At 37.9% G+C, this 24,807-nt stretch overlaps 3 protein-coding genes and 1 pseudogene across 6 annotated transcripts in view; 3 read left to right on the forward strand and 1 right to left on the reverse strand.

Annotated features, from left to right (window-relative positions):
• Nucleotides 1–8,927, reverse strand: part of LOC139965022 (ankyrin repeat and IBR domain-containing protein 1-like) — a 61,495-nt gene extending 52,568 nt beyond the window's left edge. For 2 of the 3 annotated variants that reach the window (XM_071967181.1, XM_071967179.1), the window contains exon 1: nt 8,772–8,927. The gene's annotated coding sequence lies outside the window, so the exon portion shown is untranslated. Of the gene's footprint in view, nt 1–8,510; nt 8,715–8,771 lie in introns of those variants that run through there. The other variant, XM_071967180.1, reaches the window with a different exon arrangement.
• On the forward strand, nt 830–24,506 carry LOC139965024 (histamine H2 receptor-like). Of its 2 annotated transcripts, none has more exons than XM_071967184.1 (2): nt 830–5,497; nt 22,515–24,506. In XM_071967184.1, the coding sequence occupies exon 2, from the start codon at nt 22,803–22,805 to the stop codon at nt 24,228–24,230; it is 1,428 nt and encodes a 475-aa protein (XP_071823285.1). In that variant the 5' UTR covers nt 830–5,497; nt 22,515–22,802; the 3' UTR covers nt 24,231–24,506. The 2 variants fall into 2 exon arrangements, with proteins under 2 accessions (XP_071823285.1, XP_071823284.1); XM_071967183.1 differs by lacking the exon at nt 830–5,497 and adding an exon at nt 17,296–17,417.
• On the forward strand, nt 13,331–14,949 carry LOC139964494 (probable G-protein coupled receptor 21). The gene has a single exon (XM_071966084.1). It carries the CDS (start codon nt 13,607–13,609, stop codon nt 14,816–14,818), a length of 1,212 nt encoding a protein of 403 aa, XP_071822185.1. The 5' UTR covers nt 13,331–13,606; the 3' UTR covers nt 14,819–14,949.
• On the forward strand, nt 21,515–21,620 carry LOC139965114 (U2 spliceosomal RNA; annotated as a pseudogene).
• Nucleotides 24,507–24,807: the final 301 nt, after the last annotated feature.

The raw sequence follows: 24,807 nt of genomic DNA on the forward strand, positions 1-24,807 counted from the left end.
ATCGATCACAGAAAATACACACACACACAGCTTGCTACTGTCGGTAATTAGACACTAGTGTACAGTCAATACATATAGCTACGGTCAATACCCACAACACAGTGTACATAGCAGCGATGGACATCTCAGGTCCAGATAAAAGATAACAAGGTTTCACGTTTCATTACTGTCTGCATTTTGTAGCGACACGAACAAAACGTCACTTGCAAGCAACGGAAAGTTAACATTTTCAGTAGGCGGCACGCGGTTTGGGGCGAGTCTTCAATGCCTTTAACATGGAATAAAATAAAATTTTTAGCTGTTTGGGGAACTTGGTCACGACATGATCTCTATAAAGACAGACAGATAATGACGGTAGAGCATGCGTCTCCTTTAACATTTAGAAAGGTTACAGATAGGTACCTTGTTATGGGATGATGATGACTATTGCTCACATCTTGCTACAGTATGTTTACAATGTAAGCAGTTTCTTCTAGCAATGACTTGAGCATAGATTACTGTGCCATTGTAAGATTGGGACATGCACTGCATAATATTACAAAACATATTTTACTCCACAAAAGCAGTTATTTACTTTTGTCTGATTTTTTTTGTTTTTTTTTGGCAAACAGTCCTTGACACAGTCATCATGCAATGTAATGGCAAATTTTCAAAATGGTCGTCCAAGATGACACAATTTTTGTTAGGACAACCAAATTCAGCTTTGGAGGTGCTGAACATCAAATTCAGATGGCATTGTAACAAAACACCTTCCCCCCCCCCATCCCAACCAAATTCAAATAGGTAAAAATAATAAATTGATAGATCATCCTACATCACTTCAGAGTTATTGAAGAAGAAAAAAATGTGCACATTGGGTCATTCATCAGACAACAAAATTGGCTGTTCGGACAACCAAATGGTAAGATCTGTCCAGGTTACAAAAATTGCCCTGAATCTGACATCTATCCTTCGACCAATGGGGACTAAATGTTGTAAGAAAAAAATTGTACTTCTTTTTGCCATCTCAACAGTCTTATAGTTTGAAGAAACTCGCTGTTAAGTCTCTCTTTTCAGTTTCTTTAACAAGTATTGATTTTGTGAGATTGATGATTTAAAAATGTTGTAAAGTATCAGCAAATGACACATCTAGGCTAACAGAAGCACAATTATAACACAGATCCGTACCTGGACAAATACATACAGTATATTTGAAAGGAGGTATGTGTTAGACAAGTTATTTGATACGTAAAAAGTTAGGGGGCCTGAGGGTTTCAATCCTAGCAGGATCTTCTTCAGAGGCTAACTGATTAGAAAACAAACTCAGAACAAAATTAAGAGACACAGATGTCTAGACAGTTAAAATTGGACAAAAAATGAGCAATGAATAGAGTAAAATAGACACAACAAAAGGAGAGGTACAGTAAAATGCAAAGGCCAGAATGATGAGAGGATTAAGGGCTGTGAAGATCCAATCTAAGGGGTGCATTTACCTACACAGGCTTTTTGCAATAGATATAATACAGTTTGCTAAATTTATTAAACAGTACTTATTTTCTCTCTCAAGGGACTTAGTAAATATTAAATTGGAAAAGTAAAACTTTCAAAAACCTGCTTATCCTGATTTTTTTTTTTTTTTTTACAACAATCATTAATTACTAACCATTTCTTAACATTACTTTCATTTAACGATGTAGTGAAACACTTGTAAGGACCATTAAACAAAGTTCAAAGCAAGATTTTCAAGTGTTAACCATTTGCTGACCTTACATGTATGATCAGCAACACATGATTCTTGTAAGTACTAATGAGGACCTAATGAACTGTACCTACAGTAAGTTGATCCAAGCTTTACTTTTGCGGTTAAATCCGGTTTATCATCGAGTATTCATAATTTGAACCTCAAACGACCTTTAACCTCCACCTCTGCTGACCAAGGGGGAGGTACAGTACAAAGATTTGAGGAGAATCTTGCAATTTTTTTACACATATGTCCTTCTCTCTTTACCCAATGAATAGAATTTGCTTTCTTCGCCCAAACTGCAGTACTGGCACTGTTGCCATTTCTTTGTATAAAGTTATCAACCTGTAAAGCTATAACTGTCATACAGGTTCTATGTAACATACACACTTATGAGGGTAACCTACAACTTTCTGAAGGACACAAGCCATCAATTGACAATAGACCAATTTAGTGAGGTGTCCTTCCATATATCCTTCCTTTCAAGGGAAATTCATGATGGTATGTCCATATATATACTAACAAAGAGCAGATGGAAAAGCTGGTTGGGACTGCCAACAAGAAGTAAAACATGTACAGTAAGCCAAGGGTCATAAATATGTTTTCTTACTGATGCTATTACAACAGAGAGCATTTTACCATTATCTTCCGATTCCCCAAGTTTTTCCTTTCCCAAACTTTACTTTAACAATTTCTTAGCTTGTAGCACAGACAGGAAGTCCTCCTACATCACACTTCCCAGAAAGACTACTAACAGTTTCTGTTTACAAGCCATCAACATAATAACATACTTTGCCAACTTCTTCTAAGTCCCAGGCAGATCACTACACAATGACCTCAACAGTAAACTCTCTACAACAGAAACCTTATAATTGTCTGTGCAATGAATATCTGTCTACACAGATCTCTAGCAAGAATGTAACCTTCAGTATGTCATTTCCAATGATGTTCTAGTGTTGTCATTCCTCAGTACTTCAACTGTAGCTTAACCTGAGCTGTCTAAGGAGAAAGGTAAATATGTGGGCAGAGTAACTTCCTGTCCCATCCTCTGGAATCCATTGTCAGAGAGTATATATGTATGCGTGTATGTATGCATTTTAGATCCTCCTGCAAGCAGGAACTTGGGAAGAAGCCTCATTGGCTTATCAAAGCCGCAAGCTGACCGAAGTCAGTCTCTTACATTCATATTTAAAGTCCATGATTATGAATTGTCAATTGTCAACAACTCTGTAACTGGACGAAATACATTAATCTTGGAGTGAATCCAACAGGGAACCTTATGACTGGAAGGCATTGACGTTAACCACTGAGCTAACACTCCACGATGTAAGACGTAATTTTCACCAATTGAATTCAGTGTGGTTCAACCTGCAAAAGCCTTGCTTAGCATGGTTCTCTCAAGCTTACTTCCCTCTGACACACTCTTTGTATTCAGTAGTAGATATATCTAGCCAGATGAAGATCTAAATATGTTCCGCTAAATTCAACTATTTGCTCCTGTCCATATTTCTTGTTCACATACAGCTGTGACACTATTAATAGCAATGATCCTTGCAAGATCTACAAATGTAGATGAACAGTGTTTAAAGGGTGTGAAGACTCGCGCACAAAGAAACGTCTCATGCCGGTAATCTGACCTAGTTTGGAATGAGGTGTAACAGAAGTGTTAAACACCACCACTGATATCAGAAAACACACACACAGCTTGCTACCGTCGGTAATTAGACACTAGTGTACAGTCAGTACATACAGCTGCAGTCAATCCCCACAGCACAGTATACAAACGATACAGCGATGGACAGCTCAGGTCCAGCTAAAGATAACAATTAAGGTATCACGTTTCATTACTATCTGCATTTTGTAGCGACACGAACAAAACGTCACTTGCAAGCAACAGAAAGTTAACTTTTTCAGATGGCCGCACTCGGTTTGGGGCGAGTCTTCAATGCCTATAAGCATGGTTCTCTCAAGCTTACTTCCCTCTGACACACTCTCTGTATTCAGTAGTAGATATCTAGCCAGATGAAGATCTAAATATGTACAGCTAAATTCATCTATATTTGTTCCTGTCCATATTTCTTGTTCACATACAGCTGCGACATTATTAATAACAATGATCTTGGGCTCCTCCCAAGAACTACAAATGAACAGTGTTTAAACAATATATGCAGCCCCCCCCCCCCCCCCTGGTTTATAAATGAGTGACCTCAGTTGGCTTAGATTGTTTACCTACTTATGTTTAAAGTTAACACCTTTACTGTAAGAACCCCTCACATGATGGGGTGGTATTGCATATACCGTATATTGAAGTCACCTTGAAAAATGGTTACATTCACACTATCGCATTCCTTAAATTTTTCTATTTTTGCACAGAAGAATAATACTGCAGTTCAATGCATCTCGCAGACACAAATTGAAACAGTACATATTTCGTGGGGTATATGAGGTGTTATTTTCCCACCTGTATGTTCAGTATATGCACAGTGTTTGACTGACTTCTTGAATAAAATGTGGCCTTTTTTTCTGTTTTTGGCCTGCTGACTATTCAATCCCGATTTGCATGAGGTTTTGAATATTTAGGTACTTAAGGGTAAAAAACCTCACCAACTTTCTGAGTTTGCAAAGTAAGATTAGCCAAAACTTCAACCTTCAACAGTACTATGAAAGTGGCATTGATATTATGAAGTATGAACTATGAAGTCCCCAATTAAGTTATCGGCATAGACTTAGGTCCAACATGAAGGGATATTCCGGTGGCTCAAGTTTACTTTATACCAAAAAATACTGGACATTTTCTGCATCTTTAGGTGGAAAACCGAATCCTCATAGCATTTTTTGGTTTATGACAAAGGTATCAATTTTTCAAAGTTGGTGATATAGTTTTGTGAATGCCCCTGGCAATATTGCAGAGTGTTTGTTGTCATCACAGAAAACCAGCTCTTGAAGCTGTTCTTGTCTTTCTTTCAAATAATAGGTTTAAAGGTCTGCTGTATAGACCCCAACTATAGCACGCTATCATGGAAAAATATCTTGAGATTACATAATCTACCTGCCTTGGTCGTAAAATAACCTTTTTTTACCAATTATTCTGCAATGCCTGCCACATATTTCTTTCTTGTATGAGGGTCTTTGTGTGAACGCTGTATGTTTAACTACACTGTAGATATAAACATATTTCCACACAGTGTTTATACAAAGAGCCTAATGGTGTTTAGAAGCAATGCAGGTTAATTGTAGAGCCTGAGGTCGATTTACGACCCATGGCAGGTCGATTACGTTATCACAAGACTATCCTAGCTATAGCTTGCTATAATTGGAGCCAATAAAGCAGATCTTTAACTCACATATTCTGTGAAGAAAAATTAAATTTCTACCAAAAACAAAGAAGATTCATTTTGATGAAATCAACTCTGAATACAGTATATAAAGTGAGAACAGCACAGCCATTACTCCAAAAGGTATCACATTTCAAGGACAAACAAAAAACCAAAATTATCCTCGATAGGGACGTTTTGTAGAACATGAGCTGTGATGACATCACAGACCGCCTACGTACTGTGATAAACTTCCTGAAATAATCGAGGGTCTAGCCAGCGGAAACAGATGACGTACAATCAACAATATTTTGAGTGAGAAACAAGAAACCTAAATGGGGTTTTTGACAAACAGTGCAGAATATTTTTCTCTTTATGATATCAGTGTAACATTGCCTGCCACTGGAACTTCCCTGAAAGTATTAAGAGGCATATTTCAGGAGAGCTGAGCAAAGAACTGAAGGTAAAATTTGGTGGGGTGTTTTTCATGATTTGAAGAAAAGACATTATTATGTTTTTACTATGTTCTGATGTCAAAGTTAATTTTAAACAAAAACCACAGGTTAAAATAAATTAATGACAATATCCAGAGGAGGAATGGCGGGGTGGGGAAGGGGAAGAGGGGGGGACCCTGACAACCAATCTTGGTGTTCCTGACATGAGTAACCAAGACACAGCTAGCTACCTGTGTGTACTTCATAGATCAGTTAAGTGGTGGTTTTGAGGCAGCCAATCATCCTAATATTGGCTCCCTATCAGCTACAGAATTCAGTTTAAACTACTTCTTCTCACGTTTTGTGCTCATCATTTGGAACAGCCTGTGTACCTGTCGCCACTTCTCTTGCCATATATTCCATCTCGCACACTTCGTTCTTCTAACAAACTGTATTCAACTGTTCCTAAACCATGCTTGAAGACCTATGGTTACAGTTAGCTTCGAATACTCTGGCTGTTATCTCTGGAGCAAGTAACCAGATCACATTCGAACATGCTCTAAACTTTCTACATTCAAAAGTCTACTTACGACCCATCTTTTCACTTGTTCTTTGTAAATTAATCTGCTTTCTTTGTAAAGCGCCTTGAGCAGTGACTTTTGTCTACTGATTTGGCGCTATATACAGTAAGTCTCATTTATTATTATTATTATTATGGAAACGACGGTCATGAGAATTCTTAGTAAAGTTCTCAGTATTAACAAAGGAATGTAAACAGCTCTGCGATTGCTACGTAAACTCACGATTTATAAACTTTTCAATAAAATGGTCCATCATGGAATCACCATATTCTGTCAATTTGTAATGTGCAGTGGATACTAGGAGAGTCTGTGCTAAACATTGAAATTAAATAAAAAAAATGATAAATTCTGTTCATTTTCTTCTTAAAATGTCAAGGAAATATGATGGAATGGTACCTGTACATGGATTTCTGTTTTCTTTGTTCGACAAGACGTAAAGTGTCCTACATTTTTACTACCACACATTTAAAATATCATTTATTTTATATTATATTATATATATGAGTGATATGAGTCACAAGAATAATGTTACCACTGAACACACATACTAGAGCAATTCCAGATCGATACTATTCACATTATCACTGCATGACAAAGTAGCAAATTGTGGTAATAACGATATGGTAACGTCTTGTGATTAAGGAATATATCTTAAGAATTTATATAAGACTTGTTTCTCTCCCCCTTTTCTCACAAGCTGATTACAGCAAACAGAAATTTGTTCTTAATTATAATTTCAGTGATACTGTAGTTTCAAGTAACATGGGATACTTAAAAATTAAACTGGCAAATTATATTTTGATGACAAAATTAACTGTAACCTTGTCCTTTCTTACAGAACACAATTCAGCAAAGATATTTGAACCTTACATACTGTACTGTTTTATTCTACTCTTGTAGACTCAAATTGAACTCTGATGTTAGGCTTTCCTTAGGCTAGGCTTAAGTGCTTTCTGTTCAATCAATCAATCAGAAGACATTTATATAGCGCCAAAATCAACAGAAATTGTTCAACGGCGCTAATGTACCATAGCGTGTACAACTTAGCCTTGGTCATTGGTAACTTGTTACACCTACACACCAAAGTGTGCACAATTCAATCAATCTCTCCTTGGGCACCACAGTGAACCACAACCACGTGTCCCAGGGACTTCCCATAGGGTGCAGCCACAAACCGGTGCACGCAACTATATTTACAAGTTACCTCGCAAGTCCCCATTTATAAAGCTAGGTAAAGAGAGGCAATGGAGATAAAGTGCCTTGCCCAAGGACACAACGCAATGATCTAGCCAAGGCTAGAAACTGTAATCCTTAGATCACCAGTCCACTGCCTTAACCACTTGACCACAACGCCCCCCTATAAAATAGTTTCACTAGTTGTGCTCTAGTTGTACAAGGTACAGATTAAATTTTCAGTCCAAAATCTCAGCAAATCAGGAAATATCTTTGCACATTAAGAAAGGAATTAAAATATGGTTGATGCTGGTTACAAAAATTCTTAAAAGTAAACTTTCAACCAATATCTGATGAGAGTATAACAAAATTATACAGCTTCATTTAAAAAGTTAGCTGCTGCTAGAACTGAATATTAAACACCTAAAACAACTTAATATTCAATTCTCCTCTCCATGTTTACCTAGAAACTGCCTTACTATAATCCTTGTTATTGAACTTATTCAAAGTCAACCTCATACAAACAAACAAAAATTGATCAATACTAGCTCTACTCTCCCATGCCAAAAAAAAAAAAGAATTAATGAGTAAAATGATGTTTATTTTGTAGGAAGTAAGCTTTTGGACCTTGATTTTATTTAAGAATTCTACTGTAGCTACTAGCTGCAAGCATTTGCTTTTTTGGTTATCATTTTCTATTTGCTATTTTGGTCAACTGCACAACATATACTCAAGGTCAACTTGCTAAGAAACAGACTAACCTCGATCTGTCATTAATTAAAGGTAAACTACAAAATAAGTTACCGTAATTGCTGCAATCAATTTAATTGGAAATAATATCCCATGAAATTCAGAGTCTATTCGGAACACTGGGTACCTAGGCCCAATATCTGGAGATCAGTTTAATTATTTTTCTTTCACTTTAATAAATCTGTGATGAAAATATGTTGAATTCCACCAAAGTATAGACATACAAACTGATGGTACTAATTCCAATTACACTTCACAGTAACATTTTGAGAGGTGCTTACTTTAAGCTTGGTGGAATCCAACATTAATTTAAGCCTAACCTTAATATGTTACTGTTAGGCTAACAAGAACATTCAGCTTTAAGGCCAAAGTGTTATGTTGACCAGCTCTCAGTTGTAGCCAAAGCAAGCCTGGCTATCAACTACAGCAGCCTAAGTTACTCTATCTGTATCAAATTTCAAGTTCACCATTGAAAGTCAATGGTAAAACAAGCTTGATAATCCTGTGTACATGTTATCTTGGTATAAAATTAACTCACTTTTCCTCACGAGTATAAAACTATTTGTGACTCAAGCCTGGTAGCGCAACGATACTGGCAATATGCCTAAAGTAACTTAGGCTGCAGTACTTAATTGTAAATTTAACGTCGTAACACTAGGCCAGCTTGCCAACCCTGTATTATTTTCCTGTATCACATACGATAGGCTAGTTGGGAACTAGAGATCGCACAAAATTTAATCTTACTCACGCAAGTCGCTCGTTAAAACAAAAATAATGGTACAGAATGTATGTCACTTACTGCAGAGATATCGTTCCAAAACTTACAAGTTGACACCGACGTTCCTGATATTGATAAACAATGAGTTCTGTAAAATACGGTATTATTTTTGCAACAACAAAAACATTAGTGAATATTGACCTATGACCTTTAAAATGAATTATGCATGCCGTATAACTTCTAATTATAGATAAAGCAGAGAGAGAGGGCTTGTTGACAAAATTTGGTACGGTTCACCAACCAGGTAGATGCCAACTCTTTGTTGAGATGCAATTGACCACAACATCAATTCACTAGAAATTTTGTGGCGACATAAGAAAAATCAATAGTTGTGCCAAGAAACTTCGTCTCGTGTAATATAAAATCCGATCAAAGCTTATTCCCTTCAATGAAAGCAATGTGTTAACCTGCCTCAAGAGTCAAGACAGCCCATGCTTCATGATCAGACAGAAGTAAATTGTATTGAACGTTTTGCTGTGTTCATTTTCAATGTCTTCAGAGGAAAATAACATCCTGAAATCACATTACAACGCAACAATCATGTTTTTATTGTTGGTATTTTAACTTCGGCAACAACTTGAAACACTGGGGGATCCAGGGCCTTTGTTTGGGAGGGGCCAAAGTGGCATTAGAGTAATATGGGGGAGGAGTCTAAGGGGAGGGGGTGACCCCCTCCTCTTTGGAAAATTTTCTATTGCTGAATGCCCTCAGATGCAATTTAGTGCGACAAAAGTGTACAATGGTGATGTTAATTTACTTCTAAAAAATGTTTCCCAGGTGTAATTTTCTAAAATATTTATAAAACAAAGTTGGGATCATCTTTCTCAAGAAATTTTATTTCTCATAGGTTATAAATTTCTACAACCAGCCTGTAACTGCAAAATGGTGTTTAACTGTAAATCCTCATGCTCATACATTTACATAGCTCCCAACTCTTGAGAAGGCAAATGCTGGTCCATGCCACGAATCGCCGTCCTATAAGGGGAGGGGGTGTCCCCTCCCCTTTTGATTTTTTTTTTGGAATCCTGGTGATGCCTACATGTAAAATGGTGGCACTTAGAAAGGCTTTTGTCACCCAAAATTTTCTGAGAAATATGCATTTTTTGTGTGTAACATCAATAAATTGAATAGTAGGTGATAATTCATTCTTTCCCGTGGCATGAAAATGTTCGCTGCTCGCCCAAATGAAAAGAAATATAGGCTAATTTGAGGTTCAAATGATGCTGTAAAGGAGGTTTTATACTCTATTATATGCTAAATGCTAAAGAAATGATGGTTGCTAAGTCAAAATTTGATGCAAATTTTTTATGTATACTTGACAATAACAATGCGCTTTTTTCGGACGCTTGTGCGGGTCAGCGGGTTTGGGTGTTAGAATGCGGGTCTAATTCCCGCGAATTGCGGGTCAGTTGGGAGCTCTGCATTTAATTTTAAACCAGAAAACGAAAAGGTTTAGACTAGTCTACCACTGCTATTCCTCTCGATTTTTTTAATTTCCAATCATATGATTTAGTGGATGTTAGGAAAAACTTTTTGGCTCACCTTTGGGGGCCATGGCCCCCCTTGGCCCCCTTGGATCCGCCAGTGACTTGAAAGGGAATACCAACATTGGATATTACCTAAAAATGTCCAAGAGTTTCTTTTCAACGTGCAATGACATTTCTACTCGCATTTCGACGAATTTTAAAGACAGAGTTCATCCTAACAACAAACAGACTTCGAGAATCCATTGACTTCAGAATACAGCTAATAGCCCCCACCCCTCCCAGTACAAGGTAACGCTTTTGAAGAAATCAACCACGAAATTTTAATAGGGAAGCAAATCTTCCTTAAAACGTTTATATAGAACCATGCTGGCATCGAATCCCCCCCCCCCTAGCCCCGCCCGGGCAGTGTTGCAGTGCAGACTTCTGTTCAGGCGGCTATGGCAAGCCAAATGACCAATAAAACCAGGATTATCGACCGATAAACCTGGAATTTCTACAGATAATCGGTCGTTAAACCTGGATTATCGCCGGAATATCCACGGCTGTCGGTCAAAAATCAAGGTTAAACACAAATAAACCTGGATATCCCTCAGTTGACGTCTATAATTTTCCATTTCCTCCCCCATACGGGGAAGTGACCTTTGTAACGACCCAAAGGCCTTACCCCTCTTTTATAAACTATTTCATTTGCCTCTGGCCCTTCTATTAAAGGCATTGAAAACTCGCCCCAAACCCCGTGCGGCCATCTGAAAAAGTTAACTTTCTGTTGCTTGCAAGTGAAATTTTGTTCGTGTCGCTACAAAATGCAGACAGTAATGAAACGTGATACCATGTTATCTTTAGCTGGACCCGAGATGTCCATCGCTGCATCTAATTACCGACGGTAGCAAGCTGTGCATTTTCTGGGATCGATGGTGGTGTCTAACACTTCTGTTGCACCTCATTTGAAACTAAGTCAAATTACCGGCAATTAGACGTTTCTTTTTGCGTGAGTCTTTACTCCCTTTAAAGTTCAGCTCCTACCTAAATCACTCTGGGATCTCTTGGGTCCCCCTGTCATTTTTGAAAATGTATTCTCCCACCATCAATATTATTATTATAATTATTATGATTACTATCGTGAAACAAAATATAGAACTCTACCTACAGTAGTCATAAAGCTTACAGACCAAGCGAATGTCTCTTTTGAAAATAGAGGTCGCTATCTGGAAATGTTGCTTTGTGCCGTATAGCTATAATTCGGCTAGTCCCGTGTCATAGACGTCCATCTTCCTATAACGTGTGTATAGATCCTGACGGGAGGACCGGAAGGGTGGTTGGGAGTCACGGGGTGCTACAGCCCGAAGCCCTAGGTCAATATTTGGGCTAGAGAAAGTGTGGAAAAGGGGCCACGGGAAAATATGGCATAAAGAATAGTATATTGTCATTTTTGATAATATGTTAGGTGCAATGAAGAGAGGGAAAAGGGGCCTTATGAAATATTAGTTCCCAGGGGCCGCCTTGCTCTCGATGCCTTCTGAGTACTGGTGTGACTGATGTGGATGTGGATGTGGATGAATAATGTGGATTGATTAATGCTTTGAAACACCGTCATTGAATCTCTTCCCATAACAGCAGAGGAGAAATTCTACTAAACACACACACACACACACACACAACAGGTGTACTATATAATGGAAAGGTACCGTAAATCTATAACTGATGGTGCCATGGCACCGTAATGTTGCTTTTAGCGTCGATGATTCATTAAAAAGTTTATGTAAATTCAAGAAGAAAAAAAAGTATATTCAGATCTAGTATTGAGCGCTTATCGACTTCAATCAATTATTACTACCCCATATGTTCTATTTAATATGCTATACTATGGGAGCCCGGACAGAGATAAACATTTATATTTATGATGAAAATGGAAAAAAAAAATAAAGCGTTTCGTTGTGTATGTGTGTGTGTGTGTGTTTGCTTTTTTGACGCAATCTGCAATGTCTCTGCATACAGCTGTTGACACAGCGTGTAGTGTGCGCTTTGCCAAAGGCGCACTGGGCATGTATTTTATAGTTGCCTTAATGGCGCAGTGTAATGCACATAATAATAAGGGAAAGAACACGGAACTTCAGTATTAAACCCATAGTTATGGAAATAGTTTCTAATTGAAAGAGTTTATTGATTTTAGAAGATTTCCTGAGGGCTAGTGAACAATAATTGCATTTCGAATTGTCAAAGTTGTGGAAAGCCATAGAGACATGTGAGCAAATTGTTAACAAACTGGCTATAGGCATATACTCAATAAACAATAAATTATGTATATATATATATATATATATATATATATACATATATATATATATATATATATATATATCTATACACCCCACCCATCAACACACAGATACACATAATTTTTTTCATATTCGCCTAAAATATTTAAGTATATTTACCGTCCCTTTGTGCGTTGTATTGTTATGCCGTGATAATTAATATCTGCAAAAGAAAGACAAAGGTAGACCAAAGTGTATAGCTCAATTTAAAACAATGAACGTCATACACGAGTGTCTGTTATGATAACGTTTAGTACGTTTTGGTTCTTTCTTTTTTTTTTGTCTTCTAAACGGTGTAATAACTGGGTCTTTTATATTAGGTTATGAGTATGATTCAGTAAGACAACAAGGATATGGACCAAAGTGTGTCTTTGTTAAACAGACTTGAACATTATATATCTATGAGCGTATGTTTTGTTCCTCTTTTTATATATATATATCATCTTATGAACATTTATTTAAAGGTATAACCATCTGTCGGATCATTCATCAAACAGTCAAACGTATTTATATAACAAGCTTATGACTGGATTTCGAATAGGGAGGCTGATTATAATTTGAATGCATACCAGTAGTGTACATAAAGTTCGTGGAACTAAACTCCACATAGACATAACAAGATCATTGACAAATTTTCAGAATCTTGCAATCGGGAAGAACAATTATCAATTTTATTGAGCTGTGTTGCTTATCGATCAATTGTTAGTGCACCTGTGCCAAACGAAGGGCTGAGCGTTTATGTTAACTTTGCCCGTCATTTGCATCATACATGGGGCGTTTATATGGACCCCGGCGTATCCCAGCTGATGGTGATTCAGTCGGTTAAATTTGTGACGGTTTTAGTTGCAATATGTTTACCATCGTTCTCCTGTGAACGAGCTTACTGTGCTTACTTGTAATTTACGGTTTTCTGTCAAGAATGATAATGACTGGTCGGTAAATATTGCTCAGGATGTGCCAAGAAAACAAGAATTCAAGCTCCACGTTACCAATTTTCATGTCAATATTCCAGAGATCCTGTATATATTTGCTGTTATGAAGGTGTTGTATTTGTATGTATATATATAAAGCTATGGATGAAGATAGCTACTCCATTGACGGAGGAGATGGTTTTAATGACACTTGCGCTAATCACCAAGAATTTAAAAAAGGAGATTGCGCTGGAGTTTGGTGTTCGGTCGCTTCAGTGGTCATCTGCATTATTGCATCCCTTGCAATATTTGGTAACATTTTGAACATATTCGTATTGACCAGTGGGAAATTCCTTTCCAAGCCACACGTTTATTTCCTGACGTCTTTAGCCTTTTCGGATCTTATAATTGGAGTCATAAATTTGTTTGCCATTTATCCGTCAATAGAACATGATTGGCCGTTTAGTCATTTGTTATGCAAATTAACGAATTACGTACGTGAAGTCGTTCTAGAGGTATCGATTCTGATGATGCTTTGCTTGAACATTGAACGATACATCGTCATATCTTATCCAATACGTCACAGAATTTGGCTATCTCGAAAACGTTGCAAGATGATCATTGTCGTCTGCTGGGTTTTAACTTTGGCGGGAAAAATTGTCCTATTCTTCGACGACGTATTTATTACAGAATATAATGATGATGTATATGTTTGTGTTACCAAATATGAGAGAAATCAAAAAATGGCGTTCTTTTCTGTACTTGTGGTGGAAATTCCAGTTCTAGTAATATTGACCCTGTCATCGGTCAAACTGATGGTTACTTTACATCTAGCCAATCAGAGACGATCTACCATGTTGGCACACCGATCGACCAAGCAGAGGAAAACTTCGACCAGCTTTAAACTTAAAGGAGACATGAAATCATATAAAATGTTAATCGTGATAGCAACGATCACTTTCGTTACACTTATCCCTTCTCTAAGTCTTCGAATAATTTACATTTTAAAGGGATGTGAAACGGTCAGGGATCGCTTCTCTTGGGCTTTGGAGTTCTCGTTCTTTTGGTTAGCTTCGTTCGGAAGTTTCGCGAACGTCTTCGTCTTTTCATACATGGATAAGAACTTTTTCAAGTGTTTGAAAAAGTTGTGCACGCGTTGTAATAGCAGCGCAGATGACCAATCTGTCCCAGTGCGGCCAAGAAGGACATCGAGAGAGCTTGGCGGCGAGATACCAGAAGAAGCAGTTCATTGCTCAAGAATAACATTACTATCAGATGAAATGAAAATGGAAACAATATCAACACAACAGACAAGAGTCATTTTGCTTTCAACAATTTCAAACAATAAATTATAAACTTTCAATACGTTCCTTTTTTCAATTTAAACATCATATTAAACCTTTCATACAACTATCATTCCAGTCCGACTAGCGACACTAGGCCGGTGTGCTCGCCAGGCACCCGGTGACAAGTTCCGTAAAAATGTAACCACCCATCCATTAGTATTGGTATCAAACGTGTAGTCAAGTAAATCAAACGGTCGCTATGTACTCACAAGGGACCATTTGTGCAGGCCCCTTCTTTAATCTACCGCCGGGCCCAAACAAATATGTATTCAGGTGCCCAGTCCAAGGTAGCGTATATGTCAAATGGCACCATGTACTGTTTAAGAACCCATCATACAATCATCAAAGTTGGGCCCATTAACAAAGTGTATAGATTTAATTGATTATTATGTATGATGCGTGGACCGAAACTGTAAACATATGTATGGCGTTATAACTACATTTAAGTAAAATAAGTCACCAACTCTAACGTAAATAGCCAAAAAATCCTGTCATTAACAAAGAAAGCCTGAAAGTATACCATCTCTGGAGGTCGAGATGTGCCAAATCTCATAAAGGAATGTTAACCCCCTTTTATATGGGCAAATATTTCCGCACTAATCCATCTTGCTCCTTGCTACGTCAATGTTTGAAATAATTAAAGTTGAATTCACTTGAAATAATCGTTGATTGAATGGGATGCGAAGGATGGTAATCCAACACATTTATCTGCGGCATCCAAGGGCGTCAATCATAAGGGGCGGGGGCAGGGGATATGTCCCCCACTTTCTGAAGGGTGGAGACACAATATCAAATGTCCCGCTGACGTTTAGTGGCCGACTCGTGTAGGTGCTAGGCGTATCAGGCTCATAGTGACTCGCGTGCATCTCATTAAATGAGCTCAAACTTTGCGCTCTGAGATACGTAGTTATTAGTGTTTTGTACTCAATTGCTCAACCCCAGATGTAAAATATACCTTAGCAAAATGAATCATTACTTCTGATTTTATTAGTCAGTAGTGGCGAGATCCTAGGCACGTACCGTACTGTAGGAATGGGTGTTCAAAAAAAAAAAAAACAGAACAGAAGGGGATATGACCCTATTCCGGCTGCACGGTAGCGTGAACCTCCTTTAAGTTGGATACATGTGGGATGATTTTATGATGATATTTAAAGGGATGAATTTAGTAGGGCATATATAGGCAAAAAATAAATGAACAGTAACTTTCAACAGAGTGGAACAGAATTAAAGAAACCAAAGGAACAGGAGACAATGGTGGGGAGATTTTTTTTTTGGGGGGGGGGGTTGGAGTGGCTGCCCCAGATCTGGCACAACCCCCCCCCCCCCCGGAAAAAAAACCACTAAAGCTAGAGACCCAGGTGTGTTGTCTCCCGTGTACGGGTTTCACCTGCAGGCATTCTAGCCTTAAAGCCAGTATCTCTAGCGATATCCATGTAATAGTTTGTATAAGATAAGAATTTCTGCTGAAGGTTACCCCCTTTTTTTGGTGAAAAGACCTCAATAATACCCCTTCTAATGAATTAGAATTGTGCCCCTTCATGTGGTTATAAAAAGGGATCTTTTTAATATTGTAATTTCAAAGTGCCCTTTTCTTGATTAATAAAAACGAGAAGAGAAACATTTTGTCGAAAAGATTTGAGATGATGCTTCGATTAGTTTTCTCAGATCAAAAGCCACATGTCCTAATGCCCCATGAAGGTGTTCCACCTCTCTCTCCAAATCTGAATCTTCTTTCCCCTATCTCATATCCCTTCCCCTTTTAATCGGAGTCAGCTTGAACGATCCCAGGACCACGCCTACTGTTGTTTCTTTAAGAGCCTGGATCCACCCGGTCTGTAAAGTCCCTTGGGGGATACCGTACCTTTCCAACATGAAGCTACATCCCGAATTGGTTTTATTAAGTTTGTACAATACAACGAATGTTAAATCTTAAAGGCCACAAATCAGGTGTTGATATAGTTCATGTATGACGTCACATAGGACTACACAATGACCTCTTCCAAATAAAATATACAACCAATGTCACACTCTATTTTAATAACTCTTTATTATATATGTTTTTTTCAATTCAAACGTAACCCATGTCATAATACCCTTACACCCCCCCCCCCCCCACATGGCGCGGATCAACACACACACAGACACACAAACACATACAACTATAGTTATAAGCACAAACTTGTGTCTAGACCTAATTATATAAATTTAATTTATTACCAAGCTTTACCTCAGGAAGCACAATTTCTCGTCCACCCCCCCCCCCCCTTTACACGTAAGTGTGCTTCAACGAACTAAATATCACATCCGAGTCCCTTGTAGATTGCTGGAACCGCCTCGACCCCCCCCCTCCCCACCCAACTGATTTTTCTCACTCTGAAACCATACCAGGATATAATCTTTTCTTGTTGTTATGTATTCAGAAGGTTAATATATCACTTCTTGGGATCCGTGTGTTTACGTATGTTTTCGTGGAACTAGTCATTACTTTATTTCATAACAACTCAGTTTGGATTTCGTCATAGTGATTATACAAGTATACCCTCTGGTTCAATTGTCTACGTCATTTCTTTGTTGACTATGACGAGATTCCCAGTCTATCTGCGGCGCGGTAAGTAAAAAAAATATCATATATTTATACAATACATAGGCCTACTTGATTTTGGTTTTATTTGGAATTTTATTCCAAAATGTATGGGCTTTCGGAACGGAATCAACTGTAAGGAAGAAATAAAATGTCATTGTTTGTAAAAGTGTTTTGATGTCGTTTACGGTTTCCAAACGATGTTATAGACATGTTAACCACAGGTCGAAGCTTTAGCAAGCAGTGTACATGGAGATTTGAGAGCTACTCACAAAATATGTTTTAAAAGTGAAACAGAATGGTGCCGGGCAGGAAGAGGCGGGTGTGAGGTGGCGCAATACAAATATTTGGTAAAAACGTATATGTGTTCTCAAAACATTGTGCTCATAAAATTCGACTCGATTGCGCGTTTTGGCTTCGTTTTGCAGCATCGTCGTGAAACTTGGGTTCAATTCCTAAGCTAAAGTACAACCTTCTGAGATATCACGTTAATAGTTGAAATTGTGTTTTTATTTGGGGTGCTCATTTGTGCGAACAGTAACAAACAGGTGTGATATCATAGTTGCACTCTGAATACAAATAGAAATTCTTATGTTTTTTTTTACTGAAACTAACTTTACCCGTATAAAATATTCATCTCAAACAAACTTAAAACATCACTTTAAGCATAAACCTACCGCACTCCCAAAGTATTAAAATAATAATAATGATGATAATAATCATAAAAATAATAAAACGTCTCCTACTACTAATAATAATGTTAATAGTAATAATAAAAATAATAATAACAACAATAATAATAATAATAAAGATTATAATAATAATAAAAATAATGATAATAATGGTAAAAATGATAATAATGACAATAATGCTCATAATTATAATAATGATAATGATAATAATGATAAAAATGATGATGATAATACTGATAATAATGATAACAATGGTAATAATGGTAATAATGGTAGTAATGGTAATAATGATAATAATGATAATAATAACAGTTTATGTTTTCACTTTTAATAACGGGAAAGTTATAGAACTGAGCATAAATTAGTACTTTTATTACTTATGTTACTTTGAAAAATTTGGAGAAACAAACGAGTACCCAACCACTCAGGGAAAGAGGCAGAATATGGAGAGGTGGGTGGGTGAGGGAGAGGTGGGTGGGTGAGTGAGAGGGTGTGGGGAGGTGGGGGGATAAGATGCTAAGGTCACGCATGGCAGTGAGGGGATTAATATGGTCAGAAGTGTGCCACCAAAGTTTTGGTGAGAATCAACAACAGTCAATGTACGGTTCTTTGCAAGTATAACGTTTGACATCCCATGAAGTTGTGGGGGAGTGGGGGGGGGGGGGGTTCTAACCAAATGTGAACAACATTAAAACTGTAAATGCTTGAATGACTGTCATTCTCCCCCCCCCCTCCTTTGCCTCGCCCCTCTCCGCAACCCCGGACACATCAGATGAGTGTCTGGTGTAATAGGAGATGCGTCTAAATTATATTGGATTAGAGAGTCAAACTACATTAATTAAGAGAACTTCTGTATGACCAGAAGACCTATACAAATATGAGTTACAAATGTCCAGTTTTATAGAAGTCTTTCTAACATATTTTGGCTGGAAAAGGTTAGGTGGGGTAGCGGAAGAGCGGATAAACGATAAATTTTATAATATCATTTACGACTGAGTAAAATATTAATATACAATAGAGAATTCATTGTTGTAATATGATCTGCTTTGGTTCGTAGCCTAGCATTTTTGTTGTTGATGTTTTGATATTGTAACTTAATCGTAGCGTGCATACTTGATTGTTCCCGCGCTCTATTTAGCCATACTGGCAGTTCCAAGAACAATGAAAGGGTGCTAATGGTATACAGGCCAATATCCCACTTGTAGGTAGATTTAATGGCTAATTTTAATGGCAAATTCACTTAAAGAGACCTGAGTATATATACACACACACACACACACACACACATATATATATATATATATATATATATATATGTATATATATATATATGTATGTATGTATGTATATATATATATATATATATATATGTTATATGTATGAATTCTATGAAGTTTGAACACTCAGTGTGCGATATAAAAGTATGTATATATATTTATATATATATATATATATATATATGTTATATGTATGAATTCTATGAAGTTTGAACACTCAGTGTGCGATATAAAAGTTAAAGAGTTCGAATTTCAGAAGGGGCAATAAACGAAAACAGACAGGGGATGATTTACAAGTAAACTGAATAGATAGACAAATTGACCCAACAACTTATATTAATTTAAAAATTGAACATTGAATAGAGTAAAATTAAATGTTAGAGAAAGCCTGACGTGTCGATCCTATAGCAGGATCTTCTTCAGAGGCTATCATGCTGGTTATTTACCTACAAAGGCTTTTTGCAGTATATATATAGACAAACAGTTTAGAAATACTATCGTTCCGTTTGAGAGATATATCCTCAATTAAAGGTCGTGTATATCAGCTATCGCTTTGTAAATATGTGACGTCATAATGCCACTAGAATTCCGAAACCTTTGATTTTCTCTCCGTTTTTCTTTTCATATTTTAATGATAAAATGTTAACAATGCTGACACTGGAAACTCCTGATATATCATTAGGTCAATGTATGTAGATTCAGCATTTGATCAAAAATATTAGAAAAAACAGCTCCAAGAAAGAAAATAAACATTAAAATAAAAATATATAAAAAACATAAGTAAAAAGGAAGCACACGTGACTCAATGATGTCATATTTAGACTTGATCAAGTCTTCAGCCTTGTGTGTGTGTGAACATGGAGCTATAAACAGTTTATAGCTCCATGGTGTGAAGGAACATCAAATCTGTTGTATATCTGCCAAACGGGATAAAACTCTTTTTCTTATAGCTGTGTGTGTGTGGGGGGGGGGGGGGGGGAGTTGTTCTTGACATTAATCTCTATCACGCAGACTTAACAATGATGGTTGTTGGATTTGTGTCTTCTGTTACGTTGGCAAGTGTCGGATTGCGATGTCATATAGAAAGAAATAAGCAGTAACAACTGCTATACATTTTGTTTGAAGAATATCTCATGATTTACTTGGAGGTCAGAGGAATTAATAGTTTCGGTCTCGCGGACCTTCGGTCTCGCGGACCTTCGGTCTCGCGGACCTTTTTTTAATTTCGGTCTCGCGGACCTTTTTTAAATTTCGGTCTCGCGGACCTTTTTTTAATTTCGGTCTCGCGGACCTTTCTTTAATTTCGGTCTCGCGGACCTTTCTTTAATTTCGGTCTCGCGGACCTTTTTTTAATTTCGGTCTCGCGGACCTTCGGTCTCGCGGACCTTCGGTCTCGCGGACCTTTTCAATTTCGGTCTCGCGGACCTTCGGTCTCGCGGACCTTCGGTCTCGTGGACTGTAATCCAATGATCAGCTTCATGTCGCTGATAGCTTTCACACACAAACAAGTACGCCCACACATATATATATGGTATGTCTAACAATAGAATATCTTATGAGGACGTGATGATTCTTTTCAAATGACGTCTGAGGACTTGGAATTCCTTTGTTGTGTGCGCATGAACACAAACACACCGTCACATTCACACACTTGTTTCCTATCTTGATGATATTTTCACCGTATGATGGGGACAATATTACAAACAAGTACGTCCACACGCATCTGGTATGTCTAACAATGTAATATCTTATGAGGACGTGATGATTCTTTCAAATGACGTCTGAGGAATTGGAATTCCTTTGTTCAAGTCCTCAGTCAGAATACAATACAAGAGCCCATGAGCACAAACACGCCGTCACATTCACACACTTGTTTTCAATTTTAATGATATTTTCACCGTATGATGGGGGAAATAGTTTGTGTCTGGGTAAGGAAGTCTGGAGGAAGTGACCAGAAATCTAAGGTTCGGAGGGGTTGACGAAAAGCTAGCATGGGGGGGGGGGGGGTACCTTAAACAATTTTCCTACAGACTGATCGTCTTTAAATGAAGCAAAGTCCGGTTTGATAGAGCTCATAAAGGATTTGATGAGTGGGTTGTAATTAGTCGCAAAAAGGAATGTGTATATATACAATTCCACAAATCCTCACATCCTAATCGCTTTTCGGCCTTTTGGCTAAGATCATGTGTAGTATCTGTTCCAGTCCCTCTAAGGGAATTGTGATACACACCCGACGATGATCATACAGTCACAGACTCGATTCAAGGGGACAAGGGTTTAGAGCGGATCAGTCGTTTTTGGTAGTTTGGTTTTTCGTGCCCAGGTTCGTTCCTGGGAGACTTTTCTTAAAAATTATCCTAACATCCTAATACGAAAAATCCAGTCGATTGCTTTTCATATATAGGTTCAGTTATATATATCAAGTTAGAAGCAATTAAAATACATTTTAGGTTTTTGAGAGAATGTCTAAGAAGATTGAAATGTTCGGAAACGGGGAATCCTTCACAATTATCACGAATTGATTTTTTTTTGTGATTATTGAAACGTATAAGTGGAACCGAGAACCTATTTCACCTATATACATACTTACCTTCTTTACATATATCATATTATAATATCATATTATAATACAATGGGAACGGCCTTTGTGTGTTGTCACGATATCAATGTATATTGCAGTTATCGTATACCGGTTCGACCTTTGAAAACTTGGTTCAGTTATGATGTGGTTACCAGCAATTGTTTTCAGTCTTGGCGATTAAATTATTACAGTAAGATCAGATTACATATTTATAACGAGGGGCAAAAAGGGGAAATTATATTCTTGATATATATTATATGGTTTCTTCTTAAACGTAAATGGTTGATCAGCATCACCATGATATATCTATCGGACGCCGTTAGGCTTCTCAAAAATGTGGGCGGGGCTGGAGGGGGGGGGGCGTTATATCGTTCAACTTGCTTAGTACAGTTTTGACTTGGAACCGAGTTGAAGGCCCCGAGTTTGTTCCAGAATTGAGTTATGTAAAAGTAACTGATAACGATATACCGATGTTTTAATTTTCAGGTTCTATGTACGCATGCGCCTTAACAGATCTGGAAGTATTGTGTACTAATATCCCTTTTTTCCCCTTTCTTTTTTATCTACACTATAGGATCTACGGTCAATATTGAAAATCAGAACGACTGTCTATCTACAACCGTTTTATCAGAGATCCGCATTTTCCGTCACATTTTCGGCTCCACGGCTATAGAAACTTTCCATAAAGTTTTCAGCAAGGCTTTGGATTGATCAAATATTGTTGTACAACTATTAGACTGCAGCATGCAAATGAATAGTACCGTATACAAACACCGTTTTCGCACCGTCACAGGAAATGTAACCCGATATAACCGACATTGGAAATACCGAAGAGCGCAATATAAAAAAAAAAACGATCTAAATGCAAATAATGGAATCTACTGAGGTATACACATCTCAGTTGAATGAATCCGGTCAGACCCTCTATAGTGTTGGCCATACATGTGAAATATCATTTTTGATCATTTTGTCGGTTTTTATTTCAGTCGGGAATGGTCTGAATATATTGATCCTTCGATCTAATTATTACCCACGTAGCATACACTGTTGCCTCCTTGTATCGTTATCAATGGCCGATATCGGGTTAGGTCCAATAGCAGTGATAGCTGCTTCTTCCGCGATACTCCAAACCCGGTGGTACGGTACGGCGGTTTGTCAAGCGATAGCTTTCTCAGGAGAATTATTTCGATGTGTATCCCTGACGATGTTGACTCTGTTAAACCTAGAGAAATATATCGCGATCTTACACCCTTTGCGGTACACCGCGATTGTCACAAGGCGGAGAACAGTATACGCTGTATGTTGGTTTTGGGCTGCTATCTCAATCATGTATCTCACAATATACCTTGTGACTCGGGATAATTTCACGGTAGAGGATCAATACAATGAAGATTTATACATATGTGTACCAATGCATGGTAATGACCTCACTAATCTCACAATCTCAGTGTCGCTTCTTACACCGAGTTTCGTCACCCTTACTTACACGTCGGTCCGAATCATGCAGAAAATCGCTATTACTACCAGGAGAAGACGCATATTATTTGCTAACTGTCCCAAAAGAACACTGTCACGATTTCAAAAGATACTACCTTCGTCTCTTCGCCATAATATGAAAGCTTTCCTTGTTTTATTGCTGGTTTCGGGCATGGTGTACATCACGTGGTTGCCTTTAACAGTGCGCATGGTTTTAGCAGCTTTCAATCAAGATCAGTCGGACGCATGGCACGCAGTAGAGTTTATTACGTTCTGGCTGACGGTCTCTAATAGCGGTTGCAACATCGTTATTTATTACGTAATGGATGTTAAATATAGAAACGCATTCTGTATCATATTTAGGAAGCTGTTGAAGCAACATGGAAATTTCGAAGGATTGAAAGGAAGATCGGGAAGGCTTAAATTATTAGAACAAAAACTGCTGTTAAAACATCAAATGGCGCTCAATGGCGCACACTGCCGCAAGCCAAGAGCAAGATATTTCTACGTTGGATTACGAAACGAAAACGGATCAATCACTCCGACCAACGTCCAGGTTACGTCACCTCCTGACAGTATATGTCCAAGGCGACGTCATGGATACGTCATGTATGATGATATGAATATTCATTCTCGAAATGGATTGGCGTCGAGACCACTGTATCTACCATTTTATAGCATTCCAAACGGAATAACACACGGGTCATCATTAATACGTCATCATTTGAAAAATCCTGAACCGCATTTAGGCCTGTCAGTATATGAACTTGTAAGTTGCCGACGTGCATCGTTGGGGCCGGGAGGGGTGTTATAAACGTATAACATTCTTCTCTATACAAATATATATTATTCCTTGGAAACAAATTCATGTTATTTTGAGACCAAGGCGACAAACCAAAGCTAACGTTTTGACTTCTCATTCCTATTGATAAGTTACGTGTATACTTTTCATTGTTCTATTCCTATTGATAAGTTGCGTGTTATCCTTTGCGATTGCGTATACATGTTAACCTTTGCGATCCTATACTCTTGGATGACGAGGATGTAATATTTTAAAGGGTAGGCTACCGGTGCACTTAAAAACCGCATATACCATGATAACTCCCTCCCTCCTCCTCCGCCCCCCCCCCCATCCCTCAATAAAGTCATTGCCCAATTTCCAGGCTTCAAATCCTGAATTTGTGGTTCACCGAGGCGAAATACCATCATCGTTGCAAGTACCACATATATGCCTACCCCAATCACGAGGAGCAATCAGGACCTGTATAGCCAGGCCTGTCTCAGGGACCGTCCTTACCACCGTACAGACTACTGTGCCCCCTCCCTCCCCCGCATCTTTGCCATGGTTATTTGAAGAAAAAAATTCACGAGTTATAGCTGATACGAGTATT

The sequence above is a fragment of the Apostichopus japonicus genome, chromosome 23 (assembly GCF_037975245.1).
Source record: "Apostichopus japonicus isolate 1M-3 chromosome 23, ASM3797524v1, whole genome shotgun sequence".
Lineage (NCBI taxonomy): Eukaryota > Metazoa > Echinodermata > Holothuroidea > Aspidochirotida > Stichopodidae > Apostichopus > Apostichopus japonicus.

What these genes read in the sequence shown, in the direction of transcription:
- LOC139964494 (XM_071966084.1), top strand. Translation starts at nt 13,607, where the DNA reads ATGTATATATATAAAGCTATGGATGAAGATAGCTACTCCATTGACGGA.
- LOC139965024 (XM_071967184.1), top strand. Translation starts at nt 22,803, where the DNA reads ATGCAAATAATGGAATCTACTGAGGTATACACATCTCAGTTGAATGAA.